Raw genomic sequence first — 26,871 nt, 5'->3', positions numbered from 1 at the left:
AGTTCGAGTGAAGGAATAGAGGAAAAATAGTTCGAATTTCAAATGTTTTTTTTTGTCTACTTCGACCATAGAATTGGCTACTTCGACTACGACCTTCGACTTCGAATCGAACGATTCAAACTAAAAATCATTCGAATATTCGACCATTCGATAATCGAAGTACTGTCTCTTTAAAAATTTCTTCGACCCCCTAGTTCGCCACCTAAAACCTACCAGGCCAATTTTAGCCTATGGGGAATTAACCCTCGATATTCGACCCTTGATACATCTGCCCCAAAATGTTTACCACAATTTATTAAAATCAGATACAATGTTAAAATCTCACCACCTAAAGCCTGACTAGATGCTATAGTAGTCAACTGAAAGGGTATGTTCAATAATCATTTTTTCCCTTTCTTTCCCCCATGATGGTGGAAGTAGAGATGAGCTAATGTTTTTGCCTGATCCAGATTCGCTGTGAAATTCACAGTTTTGTTAGTGGTGAAAATGTTTGCAAATTTGTGCTAGAATTTCACCACGCATGTTGCCTTTTTCTGCGTGAGAACAAATTGATTCCAGTGCATTTAGCTCAAATCCATTTAGTGCAAGATAAAAACAGCCTCTGACTGCATATTTCATTCTGCAAAAATTCATGTTTAAATTTTTCCATGCATTCACAATTTTTTTTGGCAAGGAGAAATTAGGGACTTTCACTCATCGCTAGTGTTTTTTCTTAAAATGAAAGTTGTGTGAAAGAAAGAAAGACATTTTATCCCCGATTTCACAACTATTAATAAATCTGCATTTAGATTTAATTGCTAAAATTTCAAGTTTATTATTTAATACTTTTTTTTTTTAAATTTTGGAACCACCTACATAGCAAAAGTTGTATAATCTCAAGAATTGGTCTATGGTGGGAGAACGGTGAATATATTGCAAATTCTGGCTCTTGTTTAACAAAAAAAAAAAAACTTCTTCAGTTTAGTTGAATTTTTGTATTGATGTGTGAATTTGTTGCATCCCATCTCTAGGCAATATAAATTGTGTAACAGTTACAATCATGTCTTTGTATAAAGCATTAAATAACTTAACATTTTATTCCTTAACAATAGAATTAACATCCTTTAGTCATATTTTGTAACTAGAAAATATTTCAATGAACATTTATGAATTTATCTGACTTAAATAATACATTTATTTTTCTATCGTATTGAAAAAATTTAGTCCTTGAACTATTGTAATAAAGCTAAACAAATTAAGAAAAAAACACTTGGCTTTTCTTACCACGATATGGCATTTTACTCTTCAGATTTTTTTAAAAAATATTGACCCTATTTTCTAACACAGGCTGGATAAAGTCAGAACATTATTGTTTTTTTTTTTTTTTTTTGGGTGGCAAAGAAAACAGTGTCCTGTAGCCTTGACCCTGTCAACGAACCATACGATTAAAGGCATGTTCTGACTTTGGCATATGTTATACCACTCGGCTAATAAATAATCAAGTTATATGTCTAACGACAAAAATTTAAAACAATTCGTTTCCAGCTGTCTCTTACCGTTTGTAAATTTGTGCTTTCTTCAGATTTTCAATGTGCTGAAAATTGCACTTATCCCCAAGCTATTTAAATTTTATTTTAAGCAAAAAATAAAGTTCTGATGTGTTTCTAAATATTTGCATCTTAAATATAAAGTGTAAATCTGTGAAACAAAAGTGATTTTTTTTTTTTATACATTGAACTAAATATAAATCAATAAAAACCCTTTGGATTATGAGCGGGGAAAAACAAAGTTTGGTTCATTTTACCCTCATCCTCACCACATCAAATCTGACTGTTTCTCAGTTGTTATTCAGTTAAATCCCGCATAATGAACTGTTTAGAAGTTGGCATGTTTTTTTTTTTTTTTTTTTTATATCTTGCTCCTACAAATGTGGCAAGTATAAAAGGCCTTTTTGGTACACACAGTGGGATCTGCATACTGCCCAGGGCAGTGTCTTCCTGATAACATGAACTGTTACCAAGATCTCTTTGTAAATGAATTGTTGGATTTTGGGTATGTGCCTAAGAAGGACGGAGGCTCTATTTCCAGCAGGTTCAGCTAAAGAAACCAGAGTTTCCATCTTCCATGTTTTTTTGATTCTGTTTTGGATTTTTGCTTGGGAGTTGAGGTGTAACTCTCTGCAGGATAAGGCAAAGGTGCAACCTGAGATTCCTCAACAGGATTTAGTTTTTTCAAGACTGGTTGTAGTTTGTCTTCTTGCTGTTTGAAATCCAGTTCAACACTGAAATATTAAAATTAAAACAATTTTTTTAAAAGTGTGCCAAAGATTTGTAATTTAAATAACAGCATTGATAAAAACTATAAAACATTTGTAGTTGATCATATGAATACGACATTGGCAAGAGTTTGTCCATATTAGACTAAAATTTGTGATTTGGTCTACATAGGTGGATGATTAAATTAATCTTTGGTTTATAGACATATAACTTCAGTTCATAGGAATCTGTTATCCGTCCCAAACTATGGAGCTGGCCTCAATGGGAAGGAGCAAAGCAGTACAGTGGGAGCCCAGCCCAAAGGCCATTTAAGATAAGATTAGGGAGAATACTTGTTTGATCTCCTACATTAATGAGCAAGCTGAACTTGAAGATTGTATAGGATTGGATTCAGGGTAAAAACCTTTATTTTCATAGATATTCTTGGGACAATTGCTGAATGTTTCATACAGCAGTGTTTTCTTCTGTCTGTAACCTTCTTGTGACCTAAGCAGAACCTTGATCAAAGTTGGATCTCAAAGGCTTATATTAAGAGCAATGGTCCTATTTAGCGTAAAGGGCTATCCCCAAACATTTCATTACATTTTATAAACAATGTTTTTTTGTTTTTTTTTATGACTTGAGTGCTGTTTTTGACACTTTAGAGTTTCAAGATTTATGAGTTATAAGCTTTAAATTGTCATGGTGTACATATTAAACATATTTCTTATCTAGAGTTTTTTTTAACCTTTTGAAGCAACTTTCTAAAGATGAGCATACTGGTAAAGCTCTTTCTACCGATAAGATCTGAAGTTGTTGGGTAGGCGGTTTATATTGGCTCTTGTATGGTCAACTTAAGATATACCATAAATATTATAAAACTAGGCAGCTCCCATGTTTGGGGCATGGGAATTAATGTAACTAGCACAATTTAAGATGTAAAAAAAAAAATGTTGATAAGAATTTATCAAAGCTAATATTTAGCTTTGCCATCAGTCAAATACAATACACAGAACTCCAGCAGCAGCCACATTGAGCAAGCACTTCATGGTATAATGATGGTCTCTAAGGGGCACGTTTACTTAGCTCAAGGGAAGGATTAGAATGAAAAAAACTTCGAATTTCGTAGGTTTTTTGTTTTTTTTTGGCTACGTGGACCTTCGACTACAACTTCGAATCGAACGATTCGAACTAAAAAACGTTTGACTATTCGACCATTCGATAGTCGAAGTACTGTCTCTTTAAAAAAAAACTTTGCCTACCTACTTTGTCATCTAAAACCTACCGAGCACCAATGTTAGCCTATAAGCCCCATAAGCTTTCCTAGCAATTTCTGATCGAAGAAAAATCGTTCGATTGATGGATTCAAATCTTTCGAATCGTTCGATCAAACGATTTTTCCTTCGATCGTTTGATCAAATAAATGCGGTAAATCATTGGATATTTGAAGTCGAAGGATTTTACTTAGATGGTTGAATATCGAGGGTTAATTAACCCTCGATATTCGACCCTTAGTAAATGTGCCCCTAAATGTAACAAAGGTAGGTTCGCAGATTAGCTGGTGGTCTGTAGGGTTTGACACTGTGCTATGACTTTTTTTATAATTTGGATCAAGCTGTACAAGTGGGTTTCCAATACCTATTGTGCATCTTATGTGGTTGCTCAGACCCTTTTCTTGCCCTGTACTAAGGCTCTGTGTAGATTTAAAAGGTCATATCAGGAATTGTGGGTGTTATGTTTTTAGGGGTTCTTTACTGGTGCCGTATCGTATTAAAACTATGCATTCATTTACCAGCTATGAGGGGTTGGGGTTTTATAGGGCATGTTGGTGCTATGGGTCCTTCCTATTAAAAAGTAGTTAAAGGGGACCTGTCACCCAGACATGAAAAACTGTATAACAAAAGTCCTTTTCAAATTAAACATAAAATCCAAATTGTTTTTTTTATTAAAGCAGTCATAGTTGTTGTAAACACATTTAAAAATCTCAGCTGTCAATCAAATATTGCCTGCCCCTCCTCTATGCCTTAGGCATAGAGGCGGAGCAAGCAATTACTTTCACTTTCCATTCAGCACTTCCTAGATGTCACTGCTCTCCCCACATTCAAAAAATGTATATAGTGTAATTAAAGGTCATTTTGCTTGATAAAATCGGATTTGGTGTGAAATTAATCTAAACTAAAGTAATAATTACTCAAGATGGGGTAGTCCATAAAGTAATAATTACTCAAGGTGGTGTAGTCCATAAAGTAATAATTACTAAAGGTAGGCTAGTCCCAACGTACACCATTGGTCCATGGATGTTTTTCTCTCCATTTGGGCTTGGATGTGGCTTTGGTTTGATTGCTGTTGGAGAGGACCAAATTAGTCTGTCTAAATGGACTTGTCCCAATGGGCCTACATGTTGGCCAAGAGCAAAAGGTTTGGATGGAAATTAAAGGGATACTGTCATGGGGAAAAAACATTTTTTTCAAAATGAATCAGTCACATGACCAGGGGCAGCTGGGAAATTGACAAAATGTCTAGCCCCATGTCAAATTTCAAAATTGAATATAAAAAAATCTGTTTGTCTCTTCTGAGAAATGGATTTCAGTGCAGAATTCTGCTGGAGTAGCACTATTAACTGATGCGTTTTGAAAAAAACATGTTTTCCGATGACAGGATCCCTTTAAGGTATAAATAGAGTTACTATGTTATTCCAAAGAGGATGCTAAAAAAAAAAAAAAAAAAAAAGGACACAACTACAATATGGAAACAGGAAAAGATTGCATATCGACTACAGTTTTATAACTAAGGTGCCAAAAACCTCCCCATAAATAGGGAAATACACAGGGCACTCTTGAAAGTATTTTTTTCTCTTTTAAGACTTGAGCTTGCCCATATCAGCAAGTGAGTGGCTCCACCCAAATATTCTACCAATTGGGGTGTCGTAATTGTTTTACGTTGTAATAGCGGTGTTAGAATAGGTGAGGTATTCATACAGACCCTGTGGCCTGGGATCACATCAATAGCCCTAAATGGTGTTTGGTCAAACCTGCCCCATCAATATAATATTGAGCCCCAAACAGACACGTGAGTTTGGCACCAAACTGGGCTCAATAAAACCATGAAAACGGTAGGATGTGTATACTGATCAAGGAAAGCCGATACATTGAACATTGGACTGCAGTGACCAAACTAGTATCTGCCCATGCAGGGCAGATTTTAATTTTTCAAAGTTAACGTTCTTCCTTTAACCCTTCTATTATGCTCAGTATTAAACTGAATAATAGTAACTATTTTATTTAGTAGTATAGTATCCTTGCTATATTCAAATAATGTAGCTATGTAAAATATTTGTTAGGCTCCATCTCCCAGCCAAGGTTACATGCACAGCATAGCTTTCAGCTGGTTTACTACGTTGTTTGCCGCAAAAGCTATATACTTTAAATACAAGCTGTTTTCCAAGGCAACAGAAGCAAAAAAAATGTGCTGCAAGAGGAAATATTCAGTATCAATTCTGTTATTAAGGACAACTTCTTGGTGCATGGGGTATATTTATCCAAGTGCAAAGGCCAAGTTCCTATAAAAGTTGATATGGAAGAGGAAACATTTTAATTTTCTTCTTCTTGATCTTTTATGGATTTCATTTTTATTTTTTGTTTCACATGTGGGAAAAGGAAATCTACTTTTTTTTTAATAAAGGGAGAATAAAATATCCCTTCTGGTGTTGTTAAGTTTATTTGCCATTCAGATGCTGATGTATTTAACTCACGGTTGGACAGCAGTGGAAGTTAGATTCGATAAAGTGGGGTTGACTAGTAATCACAAAATATTTGAATACAAGACCGACTGGGTGTTGCATGTTGTAATTTTTAAGCGCCAAATAGCGAAACTAGTACCCACTGTAAGTGCTGGTATCGGCTTGTACAATCTGCTAAGACTTAAAGGAACAGTAACTTCAAGTATTTAGAACATAATGTACTGCTGCCCTGTACTGGTAAAACTGGTGGGTTTGCATCCGAAATGCTACTATAGTTTATATAAACAAGCTGCTGTGTAGCTATGGGGGCAGCCATTCAAGCACAGGATACACAGTAGATAACAGATAAGTACTACTATAGTTTATATAAACAAGCTTCTGTGTAGCCATGGGGGCAGCCATTCAAGCACAGGATGCACAGTAGATAACAGATAAGTACTACTATAGTTTATGTAAACAAGCTGCTGTGTAGCCATGGGGGCAGCCATTCAAGCACAGGATACACAGTAGATAACAGATAAGTACTACTATAGTTTATATAAACAAGCTGCTGTGTAGCCATGGGGGCAGCCAAAAAAGCTGAAAAAAGAGAAAATGCACAGGATACACGGCAGATAACAGATAAGATCGGTAGTATTGAATGGAATTCTATTAATCTTATCTGTTAATCTACTGTGTATCCTTTTATTGAATGACTGCCCCATTGCTACACATCAGCATGTTTATATAAACTATAGTAGTGTTTCTGAAGCAAACACATCAGGTTTACCAGTGCAGGGCAACAATACATTATATTTTTATTATCTTAAATCTTATTTTTTTTATGTTACTATTCCTTTAAGAAAATGCAGTTTAGCTTTCGCTTGAAGCATTGCTATAATCCAGGGCAATACTATCAGTCCTTTTCTCCATACTGGTCCAGATGTCAAATATAGAAATGTTTGGCAGTGTTAAATTAATATAAGAACTCCACAAGACCATTCAATGGTCTGGGGGCTTTAACTTGTTTCCAGAAAACTCCTAATTATGGGAAGGTCATTTCTCAGACTCCATTTTAATAACATAATTTACATTTTTTAAAACGTTCTTTATCTGTAATAATTAAACAGTACCTTCTACTTGATCCCAGCTTAGATATAATTAATTCTTATTAGTGGGGAAACAATCCTATTGTTTTTTTTTAAATTTTAACAGATTTCAGGCATGAAGTTCCAAATTAAGGTAAGGTACAGTAATATATAAAATTTCAGAAACGGCACCAGCAATACAGACATGAATCATATGCATCTATTTAGTGATGGGCAAATCTGACCAAATTTTGCAAAATAGCGACAAATTTGCCAAATGCATTGAAGCCTATAAGTGGCCATTTTGTTTTTGACGCACAAATTTTTTTTTTCACCCATGGGCATCTTTTTTTGCAGCATAATCTCACGAAAAATTTCGCTCATCACTTCTTATATTATAAGCATCCACATCTACTGCTAGGCATATGATTTAAGTTTAGAGTATGGTCTGAATCCTTTAAAAGAAGTTGCACAGAGAGAATTTCTTAAGGATTTTTTTTTTTATGTATAAAGCAACTGCTTCCAAACAAAACAGTGAATGGTAAATGGTGAACATACCTATAGATAATGCATGCGCTATTCCTGCATGTGTCGCAGTTTGATGTATCTTGGCCAGTCCGATATGAAAGCCTATAAGGAAAAAAATAGCAAGCTTTACTTACTTGCATTACATAATATTTTCTCTTTCTATTTGACACAGAAAATATCGGGTCAAAATATTTAAAAATAATACTAATGGTGGTGAAATATTATATTATATTATTTACCCAGTAAATTCCATCTCTGTGTAGTTGCATCATAATTTGCCTTGACAAGGGGCAATATACACCTGGGTTTACCACAAAGCCTATAAATATTTTGTTGTGCAAAGGAAATATATTGTTTTTATTAAAAAGTATCCATAATATTAGTTCTAGGCAATCCCAGAAGAAAGTGCATTGAGTTTTAGTAAGCATTTCAAGAATTAATTGAATGGACCTCTAAAGATTTTTAGAAAGCTTGGCAGGGAACCGGTACCATTCAGACAAATTACTTTCATTGTACTTCTAATAATTAAAGGAGAAGGACAGCTACCGAAACAGTTTATTGCCAATAGATTAGCCACAATAGTGCAAACTATAATACTCTATTTATTCTGCAGAATGCTTTACCATACCTGAATAAACAGCTCTAGACGCTTCCTCTGTTTGTTTAGGACAGCAGCAGCCATATTGATGTGACATCACTTCCTGCCTGAGACTTTTTCTGCTCACTCATAGCTCTGGGCTCAGATTACAGCTGGGAGGGTGAGGGGGAAAAGGCAGGGGAGAGAGCAGCAAACTGAGCATGCTCAAGCCAAGGTTTATGCTTAAATGGGAAGTCTGATACAGAAGCCCATGAGTACACAATAGAAGGAAAGAAATGCTGTGTTTCTTTTGACAGAGGACTTTTAGGGTTTACTGGTGTATTTAGATAGACCTTTCTGATGCAGCTTACTTTATTTTAGCCTTTCCTTCTCCTTTATCTGTAAGCAGAAATCTCTTTCTCCAGTGGTCCACTGATTTAGTCTACAAAACTGTAACATTTTCAGAACTGTTCCTTCTGACTTTTTCTCAAAGTAGCTCTTCAATCCGCTTCTCAATCAAAAGAGCAATTAGGGATCTTCTTGAGAAAGATTGGATTCAGTGCTTAACAGCACAGGACAAATCTCAGGAGTATAGTTACCAGTTCCCCTACTCTTGGAAAGCCACCATTATGCGGAATAAGTTATCCACAATGAATGTGTAAAGATGGCAATACACTGGTTAACATTTCACAGACCTAAAGTAAAACAGACAGATTCCGCAGAATGGGCAATACATGCAGATGGCCACATTGAAGGGTTCCTTTCATTTGGGACAATCCCCCAACCACAAGGAGTAAAGAGGAGAAGATATGTACCATAGACCTGCAGACGTGCAATGGCAGATGAACTTGTCAGACAGGTCAACTGCTTTTCGACAGGATCAGAGGAAGGCCTGTCAAAACTGACTCCTGAGCTGACAATCCTACTCAGGCCGTCCTGGTTAAACTGCCTGACCAAATCTGACCATGCACTCTTAGCTCTTCCAACGATTACTGGTGCAACATTTACTTGATATTGACATGTTCCTATGATTTTTATAGGAACGTGTCATTATCGCTTTAAGAAAAAACTTGAAGAGCTAAAATGACTGTTACTGACCCGAAATCTTGAATCAAATTCGAATGAAACTCGATTCAAGTTTTTCTCTGAAAAAAAAAACTGGAATGTCAGGAAGGCTATTAGCATCTTCAAATAGGTCAACCGACCCCTGCCGTTCGTCTGTAAATGAATTCGGCAGGTTTCAGGTGGCGAATATTTCAATCAAAACTGTTTCCATGGCCGAGGTGTGATAAATCTCACATTTGGTGCTTTTAAATGTGAAGTTGTGAGTTTTGACACACAAAATATTTTAGAATTAGAATTTACCATTTGAACCTTAATAATTCTGCCCCTTAGAATGAACAATATTTTTTTTAAATATTTAAGGTTTCTTCAACAAGACCTCATTTACCCCACCTTCCCCCACAACACCTGATTTTTCCAGTGAATCTGTACTTTTTGGCCTTACTTAGGTTGCTGCTCATTGTCCTCCATGCAAGCCTGACTTCCTTAAAGGGATACTGTCATGGGAAAAAAAAAATTTTTTCAAAATGAATCAGTTAATAGCGCTGCTCCAGCAGAATTCTGCACTGAAATCCATTTCTCAAAAGAGCAAACAGATTTTTTTATATTCAATTTTGAAATCTGACATGGGGCTAGACATATTATCAATTTCCCAGCTGCCCCAAGTCATGTGACTTGTGCTCTGATAAACTTCAAGCACTCTTTACTGCTGTACTGCAAGTTGGAGTGATATCACCCCCCTCCATTTTTCCCCCAGCAGCCAAACAAAAGAACAATGGGAAGGTAACCAGATAGCAGCTCCCTAACACAAGATAACAGCTGCCTGGTAGATCTAAGAACAGCACTCAATAGTAAAAACCCATGTCCCACTGAGACACATTCAGTTACATTGAGAAGGAAAAACAGCAGCCTGCCAGAAAACATTTCTCTTCTAAAGTGCAGGCACAAGTCACATGACTAGGGGCAGCTGGGAAATTGACAAAATGTCTAGCCCCATGTCAGATTTCAAAATTGAATAGTATCCCTTTAAGCATCTTTACTGATATTTGGGTGACTGTAGAACAGGAAATTGGGTGTATTGAACAGCTGTCATCCCTAGGTAATTGGGTTGTGCAGATGACTTATCAAGTGTCAGTATTCTGTAATATCTGTGCAGTAATGAAAGGCATTGAAGTAGGGTTTTTTTTTGACCATTACCTGACCTCTCTGTATTGACAGTTGGCTAATTACACAGAGAGGTAAGATTAATGTGAGTATTAGCGGATACGTGAATGCTTGCAGAATACAGTGCAGGTAATGTATCCCTTAATATTGGAAAGCTGTTTTCCAGATAGCTGTGACGTACGTTTACTATTTCATATTACCAATCTTCATTTTTGACTGATTCACTTTTTTCTCTCATAGGAACGCTTACTCTGTTTGATGTTAAATAAACTAGTTTGCCTTTATTCTGATAGCAGAATAGTATTTTTTTTTTTGTTTGTTTTTTTGTTTTTTTAATTTTAAATCATGGTGCTTCATATTTTGTAAAGACCCCTAGAACACTCCAGGTCCCAATCATTCTGAATAATAGATCTCATACCAACTAGGGCAGCTGTGGTTAGCTCTCCTGCCTTGAGCACTGGGGTCATTCCATGTAGGGCAAGTAGTTTGTATGTGTCTGTGTGTTTTCTTCTAGGTACTCTGTTTTTTCCGCTCATTCATACAAGCAGTTTGTTGGTTCCTAATAAAAGTGAGCAGTGTATGTGAATGGTATAGGGACCTTGCAAGCTCAATTGGGGACGGTATGATGCCATCCAGGGACGGAAATAGGGGTAGACAGAAGAGGCACCTGCATAGGGTGCACCGATAGGGGGACACTAGGCATGCACCTCTTAAATTGTCTTCTGCCGACCCCTATTCCATTTGCAGCCCTCTTTGGTTTTTGCCTCCCCTCCATTGGTCCCCACTCCGCCACTCCCACCTCCCCTCCATCACTCCCACCTCCTCTCCATCACTCCCACCTCCCATTCTCCATCACTCCCACCTCCCATTCTCCATTCTCGGGTATAATAAATCTCAAAGAATTTAAACATTTTTCCAACTAAAAATTCAGATATTATTTTTGAGTTTTTGGCATTCGGAACAATGTGTAAGTCTGGTGGCGTATTATGTGTATTTTTAGCAAAGCTTAGAAATGTAATATTGATTGTCATCTAATTTTTTATAGCACCCCAAAGCTGTATAATGAGGATATAGACTTTCATATAGGACTGTAACAAAACAGCCCTATTAGAAAGATAGAAAACCCTGCTTCCAAGAGCTAATAATCTTTTAATCGGTGTCTTTGACCTAATTCCACATGGGCAACTTTTTAGCTGTGAATACACTCTGGGGAATATTTCTCCATATGCAACAAGGCACTTAAACAATTATCAGTCACACATGGACAATCTGCTTTGTGATACAAGCTACAAGATTCTAGTCAGTACAATAACAGGGTAGAGAAATGATGGACCGTGTAGGTCACAGATCAAGCTAGACACCAGCAGGTACTTTAGCCTCATGACCAGTTTGATTGTATCTGAAGTTGGTGAAACCAATGCAAACCAAGGAATGTAAGGAATTATATTTACAAATTACTGATCGAGGTTTAATTGAATGTTAGCATAGCATTAGGGACATAGGGAAACATAGGGAACATAGCATTAGGGAGTTCTACAGAAAAGTGTTCTACAGGATCCTAACAACATGTTGGTCAGATTGTTTAACCATAGATTCCATTTGTCTATGATAAGTCGAGAAAAACAATTCGCACCAATAAGAATAAAGATCCACATCTCGCAATGTAATATTGTTCCTTAAACTGTTATTGCATTATGAACTTTAATTGTGCTTTGCAAATTTTAATTGCGCACTCTTAGGGGCAAATTCATCAAGGGTCGAATATCGAGGGTCTATTAAGAAATGAAAACCAATTGCAAATTTTCTTAGAATATCACTCTCTACATCATATTACAAGTTATCTCAAAGGTGAATAACCCCTATAATATGTTGCCATATTAGCTGAATTTCTCACTGGCTTCCAAGAAAGGTTAAGAAAACATCCAAATATGTAAATCCTAAAGTTTTGATTACAACCTGGAACGCACTGGAATACATAAACACATGGCAAGCACATTGGCCCAATGCAGTGTCCCATATCAACCCGTCAGCAATTAGAATTTTCTGTCTATCGCAGGCAGAATATTTAACGAAGATCTTTGATTGGTCCCCATGGGTTACTGCTTTGAAACAGATTTGCCCAGTGTTTGTAAATTATCACCAATGGTTTTTTTATTTCTTTATTGCATTATCACAGCACACGTTTGTTTTTTTAATTGTGATTAAAGTTACCGTAATGCTTTAAAGGGGTCCTCCACCAAAAAACTCCTTTTTGCTTAGTGAGAAAATATAAATTGAAGTACTCTTCCTATATGCATTAATTAAATATTTTCAGTAGGCTTAAAGGGATACTGTCATGGGGAAAAAACATTTTTTTTCAAAATGAATCGGTTAATAATGCTGCTCCAGCAGAATTCTGCACTGAAATCCATTTCTCAAAAGAGCAAACAGATTTTTTTTTATATTCAATTTTGAAATCTGACATGGGGCTAGACATATTGTCAATTTCCCAGCTGCCCCAAGTCATGTGACTTGTGCTCTGATAAACTTCAATCACTCTTTACTGCTGTACTGCAAGTTGGAGTGATATCACCCCCCTCCCTTTCCCCCCCCCCCCAGCAGCCAAACAAAAAAACAATGGGAAGGTAACCAGATAGCAGCTCCCTAACACAAGATAACAGCTGCCTGGTAGATCTAAGAACAACGCTCAATAGTAAAAACCCATGTCCCACTGAGACACATTCAGTTACATTGAGAAGGAAAAACAGCAGCCTGCCAGAAAGCATTTCTCTCCTAAAGTGCAGGCACAAGTCACATGACCAGGGGCAGCTGGGAAATTGACAAAATGCCTAGCCCCCATGTCAGATTCAAAATTGAATATAAAAAAATCTGTTTGCTCTTTTAAAAAAATGGATTTCAGTGCAGAATTCTGCTGGAGCAGCACTATTAACTGATGTCTTTTGGAAAAAAAAACATGTTTTCCGATGACAGGATCCCTTCAAAGTCTTTGTAAATCCCTTTAAAGTCACACACACACACACACACACACACACACACACACACACACACACACACACACACACACACACACTGTAGCTGCACACAGGCAGATAACGTGTCTGTTAGTAGAGTTGTACAAAGCAGCAGATTCATATCAAAACAAAGAAAAGCAGATCATTTTCACAGTCATTCAACCGCTCCCTCACCTTGTTCCATTGTGAAGTGATGGATTCTAGGAATTAAAGGAGAAGGAAAGTCATCTTGCACTTGGGGGTGCCAAATGTTAGGCACCCCCAAGTGATTGTATTTACTTACCCTAAACCCCGAGCGGGTTTTTTTTTTTTCTAGCAAGCACCATGGAGAGATCGTCTTCTTCTTCAAATTTCCCCTGGCAAACGCATGCACAGTAGAATGAAATAGCCGACTTTTTAGTTAAAGTTTGGCTTTATGTTCTACTGCGCAAAGAAAGAGGAAGCAGGAAGAAGATCGCTCTTTGTGCTCACTGGTATAACCCCAGGCCGGTGCAGTTTTCTTCCGATAGGTGCACCGACCCGGGGTATCAGGTAAGTCAATACAATCACTTTGGGTGCCTAAAATTTGGTACCCCCAAGTGTACGATGCCTTTCCTTCTCCTTTAAGAAGCATTAAAGGAACAGTAACACCAAAAAAATGGAAATGTTTTAATGGTATGACAATATAATGTCACAGGATACACAGTAGATAACAGATACGTTCTGAAGAATCCAATTGTATACTACATAGCTTATCTGCTATTTGCTGTGTATCCTGTGCATTTTCAGCTTTGAATGGTTGCTCCCACACGCAAACACTGGCCCTCCAAACAACGAGAACCCCTGGTGCTCAGTAATATAGGTATCGGCAAGCTATCTACAAAGTACTGCAAGAAAGTGCACTGGCACACAAGGTATTGGTGGCAGGGTGAAACCCTTGCTTTTCCATTTTTATTGCAGCAGGCAACGTTTCAGGGATAACCAATGGGTTATCCCTGAAACGTTGCCTGCTGCAATAAAAATATAAAGCAAGGGTTTCACCCTGCCACCAATACCTTGTGTGTCAGTGAACTTTCTTGCTCCCATGGCTACACAGCAGTTTTTGTATGTTAACTATTGTAGAGTTTCTGAAACAACACGCGAGTTTCACCAGTGCACCACAACAGGACATTATATTTGAATTATTTTAAAACATTTTCATTTTTTTGGTGCTATTGTTCCTTTAAATACAGCTTGGATGATTCCATTGAGTGGTTTTACGTCACAACAGCCAGTTGGGTACCCCGATAGTAGGTTCTTGGAACTAGTGGCCAATATGCACTTACCCATCTCTGTGAGCTTCTCCTTTCTCCAACTCCTGAATAACACCCAAAAGCACTTTTATGGTTTCCTGGCTTGAACTTATCAGATTTTCCATGGTGTGGAGCTGTGCTTTTAAGTCTCCTACTTCAGCATGAGGCACAATTTGTTGGCATTCACCACTCAAAGCGACTGCTATCTGACAAGGTGCGTTTTTTTCTGCAGGTAAAACATTTATCTGAAGGGCCTGTTGGCTATTACATTCCGTTGCCTGACACTGCGACTGGGTTGGACATCCTTTCCTATGTATGTGCAAGCCATTAAGATGAGCAGTTCTTTTATTTTCTTCCTCCGTCGATGTACTCGTCGTCCGTTCAGAATCATTCCCAGGATTGGATTCCTCTGGATCTGTCAAGTTTGGGTTAAGTGTAGGCGAATGAATTGTGGCTTCTTCTTTCAAAAGCACTTTTACGTGTCCGGGCTGAGTAGATGGCATGTTCCCCAGTGGGCCTCTATCAGATTTTGCTGCTTCATGCACATGGCAGATGACCTGTTCCAAGGAAATGTTGGCTGGATTTTGATGAGTAGGGGACTCATTGATACAGCTGTGCGAGTCAGTGCTTTTACATGAGTTACTGGTAGAAAGCGGATAAATGGCGTCCATGTCCTCGCTTGAGTGTATCATCAAGTCTGCTACCACTTGCTCGTTGACCCTGCTGCACTGAATGGTCTCCCCTGAGTTTTTATCCTTCGCATCGATTATAAATCCATTGTTCTGGTTATTTAATGGATCCACCCCGTTATTTTTTAAAATATTTCCTTTTTTCCGATCCAGAGGGAAAGTCTGGTAGCGTTTTTTTAGATCCGGGGAAGTTTGGACCCCTGTGCTCTTTGTTACGTTGGGTATAGACCTGCGAGCGGGCACGGTCATGTACTTCCGATAAGCTTTGTAGGAAAGAGATTTACTATCTTTCTTCTCGGTTTGCGGCATGGTAGAAAGCTGTTTATCCCTCTGTTCATTTTGAGCCTCGCAAATATCTTTAAACCTCACTTGGAGGGCTTTATTCCTTTTCTTAATCTGCCTGTTGGGGTCCAGTGCATATTTCATCTCTAAGGCAAGTGAAACGGCTTGTTCGACTTCGCTTTCCGAGGATGTCAGCACACATTTGTCCCCTTCTTTGCTCACCATGTTTCCTGCAGACAGAAATGGTGTAATTGATTAATCCCTGTGTCAATAAATTATGTTTCGGAGTTTCCTTTTACTCCGCCCTCTCATGCAAGCCTAATCATTCAGTCTACAATTATCCACTTGATAACCCTTCCTCTTATGTTCCTTTTAAGGATTGTGAAAAGTTTTAAGGTTCCACCGGGGCAACAGTGATTAAAGGAGAAAAAGCTTGCAGCACTTGGGGTGCCAAATGTTAGGCACCCCCAAATTATTGTATTGCCTTGAAACCTCAGGCTGGTGCTCCTCTCGGCAGAAAACTGCACCGGCCCCGGGTTATACCAGTGAGCACCATGGAGCGATCCTCTTCCGGCTTCTTCTTTCTTCAAATTTCCTGGGGCAAACGCATGCCACACGAAGAAGGAGGAAGATGGAAGAAGATCTCTCCGTGGTGCTCACTGGTATAACCCCGGGCCGGTGCAGTTTTCTGCTGATAGGAGCACTGGCTCAGGGTTTCAGTTAAGTCAATACAATCACTTGGTACCTACTCAGGAATGCACTGAATCCAGGATTAGGTTCAGGATTCGGCCAGAATTCTGCCTTTTTCAGCAGGATTCGGATTTGGGCGAACTGAATACAAATCTTAATTTGCATATGCAAATAAGGGACTGGGACGGAAATCATATGACGTTTTGTCGCAAAATGAAGGAAGTAAAAAGGTTTTCCTCTTCCCACCCCTAATTTGCATTTGCAAATTAGGATTCAGATTAGGTTCGATATTCGGCCAAATCTTTCGCTAAGGATTTGGGGGTTCGCCTGATTCAAAAATAGTGGATTCACTGCATCCCTATGCCTTACATTTGGGACCCCAAAATGTAAGACCTTCTCCTTTAAAGGCATTCTGCCACTACAAGTTGGAGTGATTTCCCCCCTCCCCCCAGCAGCCTAAGAAAAGAACAATGGGAATGTAACCAGATAGCAGCTCCCTAAAACAAGATAACAGCTGCCTGGTAGATCTAAGAACAACACTCAATAGTAAAAATCCAGGTCCCACTGAGGCACATTCAGTTACATTGAGTAGGAGAAACAACAGCCTGTCAGAAAGCAGTTCCATCCTAAAGTACTGGCTCTTTCTGAAAGCACATGACCAGGCAAAATCACCTCAGATGCACCTACACACCTATATCACAACTAAAAAAATACACTTGTTGGTTCAGGAATTAAATTTTGTAAATAAAATTTTTTAAATAAAAATTTATAAAAACGACACCACAAAAATCATTACAGAATCGCTTTAAGGGATATTTGTCCTGTTTGGCTTTCAGAATGCCACATATCACAGTGGAAGGAAATAGACTGCAAGCTTTACAGGGCAGGCACTGCTGGAGCTTTCATGGGCCCAGCTAAACAGCACAGAGATAAGGAAGTCCAATGGAAGTATTCCTGCCACCAGTATAGAAACTGTACAACATTTACCCATATCCCCCCACCTTTTTTTTTTAATTAGAAACATTTCCTACAGGATCTTGTTATGTGTGAAAGAGATCTGTTTATGTGAAAGTTGCAGTGGATTGATCTCTATGTTCCTCTTCATGTTTATTTCCTTAAATGCATAAAAAATATGCATGCGTTGTGCCTTAGTCAGTGAATATGTACTTTGCATGGTAATTTAATAACCCCCACTGGGATTATACATATTTCTGTTGCAGGAGTACTCACGGCTTGAATCCAAAGGGTTTCTGATATTTATTATTATATTACTATTTTGGAATGTTTTTTGCCTTTAGTAAAACCTAAGAATTGCACATAAATTTTATTTTAAACAGAGTTCAAATGCCATTCATGGCTCCCTACAGGTTGAAAGACTTTTTTATGTATATATGGGACCTGTTATCCAGAATGCTCAGGACCTGGGGTTTTCCAGATAATGTTCGTAATTTGGATTTCAATACCTTAAGTCTACTAAAAAATCATGTGAACATTGAATTAACCCAATAGGCTGGTTTTGCTTCCAGTAAGGATTAATTATATCTTAGTTGGGATCAAGTATAAGCTACTGTTTTATTATTACAAAGAAAAAGAAAATCATTTTTAAAAAAAAATTGGATTATTTGGATAAAATGGAGTCTGTGGGAGACGGGCTTTCTGTAATTCGGAGCATTCTGGATAATGGGTTTCTGGATAACGGACCCCATACCTGGACAAGCTTCTGTTTTATTATTACAGAGAAAAAGGAAATCATTTTTAAAAATGTGTATTATTTGGATAACATAGAGCCTATGGGAGATGGCCTTTCCAGAATTTTATATATATATATATATATATATATATATATATATATATATATATATATATATATATATATATATATATATATATATATATATATATATATATATATATATCCCTCTGTCCTATGTGTCCGACAGTCGAAACATATAACAGAAGTCTATCCCAGCTCTGTTAATCAGCTAGTGTCTGCTAGATTGTTTCAGTAGTCCGAACCAGAGGTGCAAAGAATATACTGCAGCCAGAGTGATGCTGCTTTCAAACATGTACAAATATCTTTAAAACCACTGAAATGCTCCAGATAACAGATCTTTCTGTAATTTGGATCGTGAAGTCTACTAGAAAATCTTGAAAACATGAAATAAACCCAATGGGCTGGTTTTGCTTCCAATAAGGATTAATTATATCTTAGTTGGGATCAAGTACAATGTACAGTTTTATTATTACAGAGAGAAAGGAAATTATTTTAAAAAATGAATTTATATATTTATAATGGGGGAGTCTATGGGAGACTGCCTTTCTGTAATTCGGAGCTTTCTGGATAACGGGTTTCCGGATAACGGATCCCATACCTGTATGACATTTGCAGTTTTGTGCACATTCCAACTTTATATACACTGACGCCTTTTCATCTGGTATCTTTCAAGTGCCAGATCTAAGAGTCCCACTGCAATAATGGACTGGCGATTTGTGAGCTGAAAGGAAGTCTCATTTTGGTTTGTATATCTTTTATCAGCTGTAAATCTGTTTGGATTGGTATTTTGAGGGATTTTCGAGAAGTAAGCTGTGTTGAATGACAGTACAGAGGAAAAGCTCTTATCAAGCAGCCAGCTTAATGGAAGGCTGTGTGCTGTTTACAGGTGACATTAAAAAGCATGACAGTCGGGAAATCAATCATTTGAAAAGGTTCCTGATAAGGAAGGAGGCCTTTAAAGCCTTTATATAGTGAATAAAGTACCCTTTATTGTAAAATATAAGGATATTATAAGTTACTGAGGAGTTCCATGACCATATATTTTATAGAGGTTATGGAACTCCGAGGTGACTTCGAATATCCTCATATTTTCCAGCAAGGGTTACTTTATTTATTGTAATAAACAAGTTTGAGTGAGTCATGTGACATAAATGACATCACTACTCACCATTTAGAACTGATGACATCACTAGTCACCGTTTAAAAGGATATAATTTACAGGATATTCATGGCTTTTGTGTATTATAAAAGAGTTCATCGCTCTATAAGTTAAAAGGGGGGGATATGCATTTTTGTAATTGTTAAGTAATGGCAAATTTAGTCGCCCGGCGACAAGTCTCCTCTTCTTCGGGGCGACAATCTCCCCGAACTGCCTTCCTCTGAATGAAAAATCGCCAGCGGGATGGCACTCGCGGCGCTTCATTTTCCCGAATTCACCCAAAGTTTCCTTGTGAGGCAACTTCAGATGACTTCGGAAAACAAAGAGCTCCGAGTGCCATCCCGTCGGGGATTTACATTCTAGCCAGCGGGGAGGCAGTTCGGGAAGATAAGTCGCCCGAAGAAGAGTCGATTTGCAGGGCGACTAAATCTCCCCGAATCTCCACATGTGACGCCTTTCTCTACTAGAAAATCATGTAAACATTAAATAAACCCAATAGGCTGGTTCTGCTTCCAATAATGAGTAATTATATCTTAGTTTGGATCAATTACAAGATACTGTTTTATTATTACAGAGAAACGTTTGGGTTATTTGGATAAAATGTCATCTATGTGAGATGCTTCCTGTAATTAAGAGCTTTCTGTAAAACTGGCTTCTGCATTACAGATCCTATGTCTATTTATTGGTAATACTAAGCACACACAGGCAGATCATTCAATTTTGGACCAAGCTGGTCAACAAATGGATCTTTGGCCAGAAAAATTACAAGAGACTAAATTATCTATTAAATGTACCAGTGCATATTTTCAGCACTTTTATCACTGGATGGAGTTGGAAGGCTCCTTGAGGACCTCATACAATGGGGCAATTTGATTTTCAGCTCTATAAAGTTTTATACACACCTAGGGGCCATATTTATAAAAGGTCGAGTGATAAGCGTTTTTTTTTTACCTCGAATGACCTTGAAGTTCGAATAGTATTTTATTTAAGCAAAAACTTTGTCTTAAACTCGAACGAATATTAGAGACCCGGAAACTCAAATCAAATTCTAATTGTTTTTATTCTCCAAAACAAATTGGAATGTCAGGAAGGCTATTGACATATTCAAATGGGTCACTGGACCGCTGCCATTGACTTTTACATGAACTCGGCAGGTTTTAGATAGCTTACTATCGAAGTCGAGGTATGACAAATTTCGAATTCAAATTTGGATTATTCCCAACTAGAAAACCATCAAAGCATTAAATAAGCCCAGTGAGCTGGTTTTGCTTTTAATAAGGATTAATTATATCTTAGTGTGGCTAATGTTTTATTATTACAGAGAAAAAATGAATCGTTTTTTTTAAAAATGTGGATTATTTGGATAAAATGGAGTCTATAGGAGACCGCCTTTCCGTCATAACGGATCCTACACCTGTGCAAGGTACTGTTTTATTATTACAAGGAGAAAGTAAATCATTAAAAAGAAATTGGATTATGTGGATAAAATTGGAGTCTATGGGAGATGGCCTTTTTTATGTAATGGGTTTCTGAATAAAGGATGCCATACCTGTATGTGGTTCTGGGGTGCAGGGTTATCCAGGGCCACGGTTTGGGCAGCATTTTGCAGAGAATGTTATGTAATGGCTGGGAAGTATTCGAGGTATTGGGTGGATATGTACTTTCCAAGTATTTGTTGTGTTTTTTTCCTGAAGATTGTCACACTGTCAGATTCAGGGAGATAAGTTGCCCAGCGACAAATCTCCTCTTTTTTTGGGCGACTAATCTCCCTGAACTGCCTTCCCGCTGGCTAGAATGTAAATCGCCTGTGGGATGGCACTCCGATCGCTTAGTTTTCCAAAGTCGCCTGAAGTTGCCTCATGGGGAGATTAGTCGCCTTGAAGAAGATGAGATCTGTCACCGGGCAACTAATCCCCCCGAATCTGACCATGTGTCTCTGCCCTCACACTAGTTCCCATCAAGTGCCTGCAGTTTATGCATACCTCCCATGGTATTTCTTTTTGACCATGCCCATTTTTGTGGCCACACCCCCTAATTACCATGTTCATTTTACAAAATTTGGCAGGTTATGAAAGTTTGAACATATTTCTGTGCTTTTTTAAAGTTATTACAGTTTTGCTAATGAAGGTGACTTGCCCTTTAAGCTGTAAAGCTGGCCATAGAAAGTAGAAAAAGAACAGATCAGCCGATGATGCCCCTGACATCAATTGTACGACAAAAAAAAGTTGTCGTACGATTGCTGAAGATCGTCAGATTGGAAATACAAGCAGAGAAATTATCAGCAGCCGACAGAAATCTTCTAACCTGTCCGATCGACCAATCGGCATGGCACGACAGATGTCAGGACACTCCACACACGATCCGAAAGTCGTATGAATCGAGGATTCGTATGGTCGGATCTTTGCGTCTATGGCCAGCTAGAGGGAGGGGCACACTGGGCGATTCAGGTAGATTTAGTCGCCTGGCGACTAAACTCCTCGTCTTTGCGGGGACCAATCTCCCCAATTGCCAGGCGACTAAGGGCAGGACTACATGGCCAATTTTGCATCATTCCGACGCGCTGCGCAAAATCGCAGGCATTACGTTGGATGCGACGTAAACAAGGTAAGCAATGGCAGTGTCGGATCGTGTCACATTGTTGATTCGATGAGTCACGACTGTCGGATGCAGACGCAGCGTGCAGTGTCTGCATCCGACAGTCGTGTTGCATCAACAATGCGACTTTATTTCCGTCGCATCCAACGTGACGCCTCTGATTTTGCGCAGCACGTCAGATCACTGCGAAATCGGCCGTGTAGTCCTGCAGTAAATCTCCCCAAATCGCCCAGTGTGCCCCTACCCTTAAGTCTAACTTTTCCAAACGGACCTCCTTATCTTATCTTGTTACAATTTCTTATTTCCTTATCTCAAAATTGATACAAAAGTATCTTATCTTCTGCTTTATCAGTTCTGGGCTGTTTGCCAAAAGCCAATTAAACTGGCCATAGATGTTGAGATTTTTAAAAGATCAGATCCTGATCGTGAGGCCTCAATCTTCTCAGAACGATCGTACGAATTTACCATCAACTAAAAAGACCAATTTGCCAGGAAAACAAAGGGGAGCTGCCTGCTTGGCCCTGCAAACATAGATAGATTGCACTGGGACCGACAAAGATTTTTTGACCTGGCCAATCAATTTCCTGACAGGTGTTGGCCGAAAAATCGTAAGATGTACGATCGTTCGAATCCCACTAACCGCACAATAATTTCGAAGGATTGGTTGAGCTTCCCTAAAATCGGTCGTTCGGCGTCTATGGGGAGCTTAAGTTAGAAACTTTCTTTTTCTGGCTGAGAAAAACGGGACTTTCCAGTACAAATGAGGGACTGCGGGTTGAGCTGTCAAAAATGGGACAGTTGGGAGGTATGGTTTATGACTCCCATTCCCACAACCATCCTATCTGCTGTGCTGATCCAGATGTTGGTAGTGCATGTGAGCTGTGAATAATCAGTTTTGGGGGGGAATGCTGTACTCTAGCTGTTCCTGACATTCCTCACCACAATGACCTTGCTGCAGTAAATCACTGCATGTGAGGAGCAAACCATGTGTGGGTTTTGGGAAGTAGACATCGCTCTTTATCTCCTTCAGGCAATGACCTGTCACAGGAATGCAAAATGGCAGCGTAAGTTATACTCGCCCATAAACCGGATGCACCGCAGGCATCACCAGCTCCAGGTGCTGGTCTATTTTACCAGTGTCAAGTTGTCTGCCTTTCCGAACACATTTAATACAAGCTGCTCAACCAGGTCTCATTTTTATAGGCAGCAAATACATTATCCAGAATGCTCGGGACCTGGGGTTTTTCCGGATATGGATCTCTCTTCATACCTTAAGTACTAGAAAATCACGTAAAAAATAAATAAACCCAATAGGCTGGGTTTGCCTCCAATAAGGATTAATTATATCTTAGTTGGGATCAAGTACAAGCTACTGTTTTATTATTACAGAGAAAAATTTGGATTGTTCTGATAAAATGGAGTCTGTGATAGACGGCCTTTCTGTAATTCAGAGCTTTCTGGATAACTGATCCCATACCTGTACAATGAATTATATTCCAAAAGCTCCTTGTATCACTATTCCTGGCACAACCAGGAACCATCAACTTCAACGTGCAGCAACCCACAACATTCCCTCCCTAGAGTTTGAACATCAATGCAGACGATTTATAGACATTATATCAAACAACAGTCCTATTCAAAGGCATCCGGCTCCGCTCCAGGTATCTTGTAATACATGAATTCAGCCGTCAGACGCTTAGCAATTCAGCACATCCACTATATGCACTGAAGATAAATATTTCAATGAGGAAAGAGACACTTCATGCAGATACAAGGGTAGGAAAAACCTCAGTGGGTTTAGATGGAAATCTTAGGCAGGACAGTCTCTGGTGGCCGGCAAAGGGGGCGTAAGAATACGTTATGGGCTCACTTTAAACCCTATTTAAGATGCCTGGTCATGTGCTGAATGTCAGGTGTTTGCCCCCACTCCTTATCTAGTGGCCAAGATCTGACCTGACTCTCATGCATGTGTAATATAAATATTTATTATATATACAGAGATATAGATCTCCCCAAGACTGTTTGCTTTAATTTGACACACAGACAAAAAAGCAACATATATTTGCATTCTGTAACCATTACACACATATATTTATTCATGCAGGTAGGGATCCATTATCTGGAAACCCGTTATCCAAAAAGACTCTTATCCAAATAATCAAAATTTTTAAAAAGAATTTCCCTTTTCTCTGTAATAATAAAACAATAGCTTGTACTTGATCCCAACTAAGATATAATTAATCCTTATTGGAGGCAAATCCAGCCTATTGGGTTTATTTTTCAGGATTTTCTTTTAGATTTAAGGTATGAAGATCCAAATTGCTGAATATATATATATATATATATATATATATATATATATATATATATATATATATATATATATATATATACATACTTTATGTTCAGTGTTTGCACTCATACCGGATCAGAGACAATTTTGGGTGCAAGGGTCAAAGTTTGACATACAGATTAGCAGAAAAAGGCCCTAAAGTGGGCCAAAACATTGAATATGCATTGAAAATAAAACACAATTAATTCACAATAAAATGGAGTGCAGGTCCTTCTGCTAATATCTATCTATCTATCTATCTATCTATCTATATATATATATATATATATATATATATATATAGATATATATATATCTATATATCTATATCTATATCTATATCTATATCTATATCTATATCTATATCTATATCTATATCTATATGCGTCCTGTGGGTATCAGCACTCGATACTTGTATGAGTTTGAGGTGCAGGATCAAATTAATGATACAGGTGATGCAAGGATCAGCACACTCATTTGTAGAAAAGCTTTTCTACAAATGAGTGTGCTGATCCTTGCATCACCTATATATATATATATATATATATATATATATATATATATATATATATTCCAAGGCTTCTGCACACACTTGTAGTTCAGCCATATACCCTGGTGCTCCCAGAAGTTCCAAAATAAGTGAATGCTGGTGCACACAGGGAATTTTATTTATTCAACGTTTCGATCCACCTTGGGAACCTTTATCAAGAAAAAACAGACTCTGAAGAAAAAATCCCTGTTTGCACCAGCATTCACTTATCTATCTATCTATATATAAATATATATCTATATATATCTCTATCTATCTATCTATTATCTATCTATAGATATATATATCTATATATATATATCTATAGATATATAGATATACGCACACAAGGGTCATTCTCTATTTCGGTAAAAGAACGAGACCCCCCCCCCCTCCTGTGCCATTTGCCCCTTCATTGGACTTTGTGTAGCTAATTTGCTTTTAAATATTTTGTTTGGCTGCTGAATGCTTCGTATATCCAATACCAGCCCCCCATAGGTTCCCCTTCGACATCCATGGTCATGATATTTCGATATTCCGATATTTCACGACGGGGAAAGGTTGTCAGGACATTGCTAATGGTCAGGTATAGAGAAGGCTTTGCCTCCTGCATGAATAAGTAGGTTTGTTTAAATTCTCACCAAGGTCCCACGGGATAAAGCATCTTGATTATCTTTGCCTCCAATCCGGCACAGATGGGCGAATATACACGGGAAAGATTTATCACAATGTGGATTTTCCTACCGGAAATAAAAGCTGTTTTGGTTTTTATTTTTGCATTTTGGATTTAATGAAATGTAAAAGTTATGATAATGAGACTAATAATTCCTAAGAGCTGAGCATCCCCCCCCCCCCCTGCAGCATGAAGTCCAGTTGCAGCTTCATGGATTAAGGTAGTAATATCTTCTATGCAGATCATATTCATTGCAAGAAATTATGGTGTTTGTACAAGAGATTGTGCAAACCCTTTGCCTGTATATTAGCTCTCTCATATCGTCTGCTCGGCAAATGCACAATAAACATCTTCCTGCTGTGCATGTTCAGATGCTCCATAACCCACGAGCATCCCCAGGAAAACACGCACCCCTCTTACCTTATGGATCCTTAGAAATAAGTCGACGACTGCAAAGTTCCTTTTCGATACATTTCTCTGTGCGATCAGTCCTGCAAGGCTAGTGTGGAATGAGTCCAGCATCTGCTGCAGGATATTTCTAGCAATCTCCTTGCCTTCCTGAGAGTTCAGAGCTGTTACCATCAAGCAGTTGTCTTGGTTGATTAAAACTTGTAGTTTTAGATTTTTTTTTCTTCTTCTTTTGGAAAATGGGGGGACTGGAGGTCTGGGCAGAGCACACAAACAAAAGCTGCTCCCTCCACGAAGCCAACGCTCAAACTGCATGAAACCATAGAGATTGTATAAGTGCAATTCAAAGGGAAAGAGCTCCACCTTGTGTCTGTTTATTCTCTCAAATTGGATCGATTGAAACCTACTGCTTGTTTCTTATGGCTACTTGTACCATAGTAACATGAACATTTGTTTTCTGATGTATTAAATTGTGGCATTTAATCTTCTTTTATCTGGTTTCATCTTCGTTCGTTCTTTCCTAGGGTTACGGACGGCTCGGTGTCAGACTGCTTTTTGTAATTGCTATTATGGCTTTTTAATATAAAGGCACATTTTACTGTTTTGAGTATTTTATAGCAGTAAGTGCCAATGTGCCGGCAGGACTAGGCGCATGTCTGAACTGGTAGCTGATAACAAATTCACTGGAAGAGAACTATCTTGTTCCCAGCTGAAATCTTGACATACAGGACTGCTTTAAAGGGGACCTGTCGCCCTAAGAAATAATTCCAAATTATTTTCTATCATGGCAGTTGAGCAAAATAAAATTTACTTACACTGCATTTAGGGGCAAATTTACCTAGGGTCGAATATCGAGGGTTAATGAACCCTCGATATTCGACTGCCGAATTAAAATCCTTTGAATATCGAAGTCGAAGGATTTTGCGCAATTCGTTCAATCGAAGGAATAATCGTTCGATCGAACGATTAAATCCTTCGAATCGAACGATTCAAAGGATTTTTAATCCATCGATCGAAGGATTATCCTTCGATTAAAAAATTGATAGGAACCCTATGGGGACCTTCCCCATAGGCTAACATTGGCCTC

The 26,871-nt window shown here is 38.2% G+C and overlaps 2 protein-coding genes across 6 annotated transcripts in view; one reads left to right on the top strand and one right to left on the bottom strand.

The window, feature by feature from the left end:
* The window catches only part of dock1.S (dedicator of cytokinesis 1 S homeolog), a 234,066-nt gene that overhangs the window by 109,926 nt on the left and 97,269 nt on the right, over positions 1 to 26,871 (top strand). The gene's annotated exons all lie outside the window — the stretch shown is intronic.
* insyn2a.S (finhibitory synaptic factor 2A S homeolog) lies at positions 1,691 to 26,106 on the bottom strand. Of its 2 annotated transcripts, none has more exons than XM_018227400.2 (4): positions 25,797 to 26,106; positions 14,687 to 15,854; positions 7,599 to 7,670; positions 1,691 to 2,260 (listed from the first exon to the last, which is right to left on the bottom strand). In XM_018227400.2, exons 2-4 carry the CDS (start codon positions 15,847 to 15,849, stop codon positions 2,077 to 2,079), a joined length of 1,419 nt encoding a protein of 472 aa, XP_018082889.1. In that variant the 5' UTR covers positions 15,850 to 15,854; positions 25,797 to 26,106; the 3' UTR covers positions 1,691 to 2,076. The 2 variants fall into 2 exon arrangements, with proteins under 2 accessions (XP_018082889.1, XP_041426845.1); XM_041570911.1 differs by lacking the exon at positions 25,797 to 26,106 and adding an exon at positions 25,345 to 25,521.

This window comes from Xenopus laevis, chromosome 7S, assembly GCF_017654675.1.
Source record: "Xenopus laevis strain J_2021 chromosome 7S, Xenopus_laevis_v10.1, whole genome shotgun sequence".
Classification (NCBI taxonomy): Eukaryota; Metazoa; Chordata; class Amphibia; order Anura; family Pipidae; genus Xenopus; species Xenopus laevis.
Note: the sequence above shows the minus strand (reverse complement) of the source record. Positions and strands in the feature narration are given on the sequence as shown.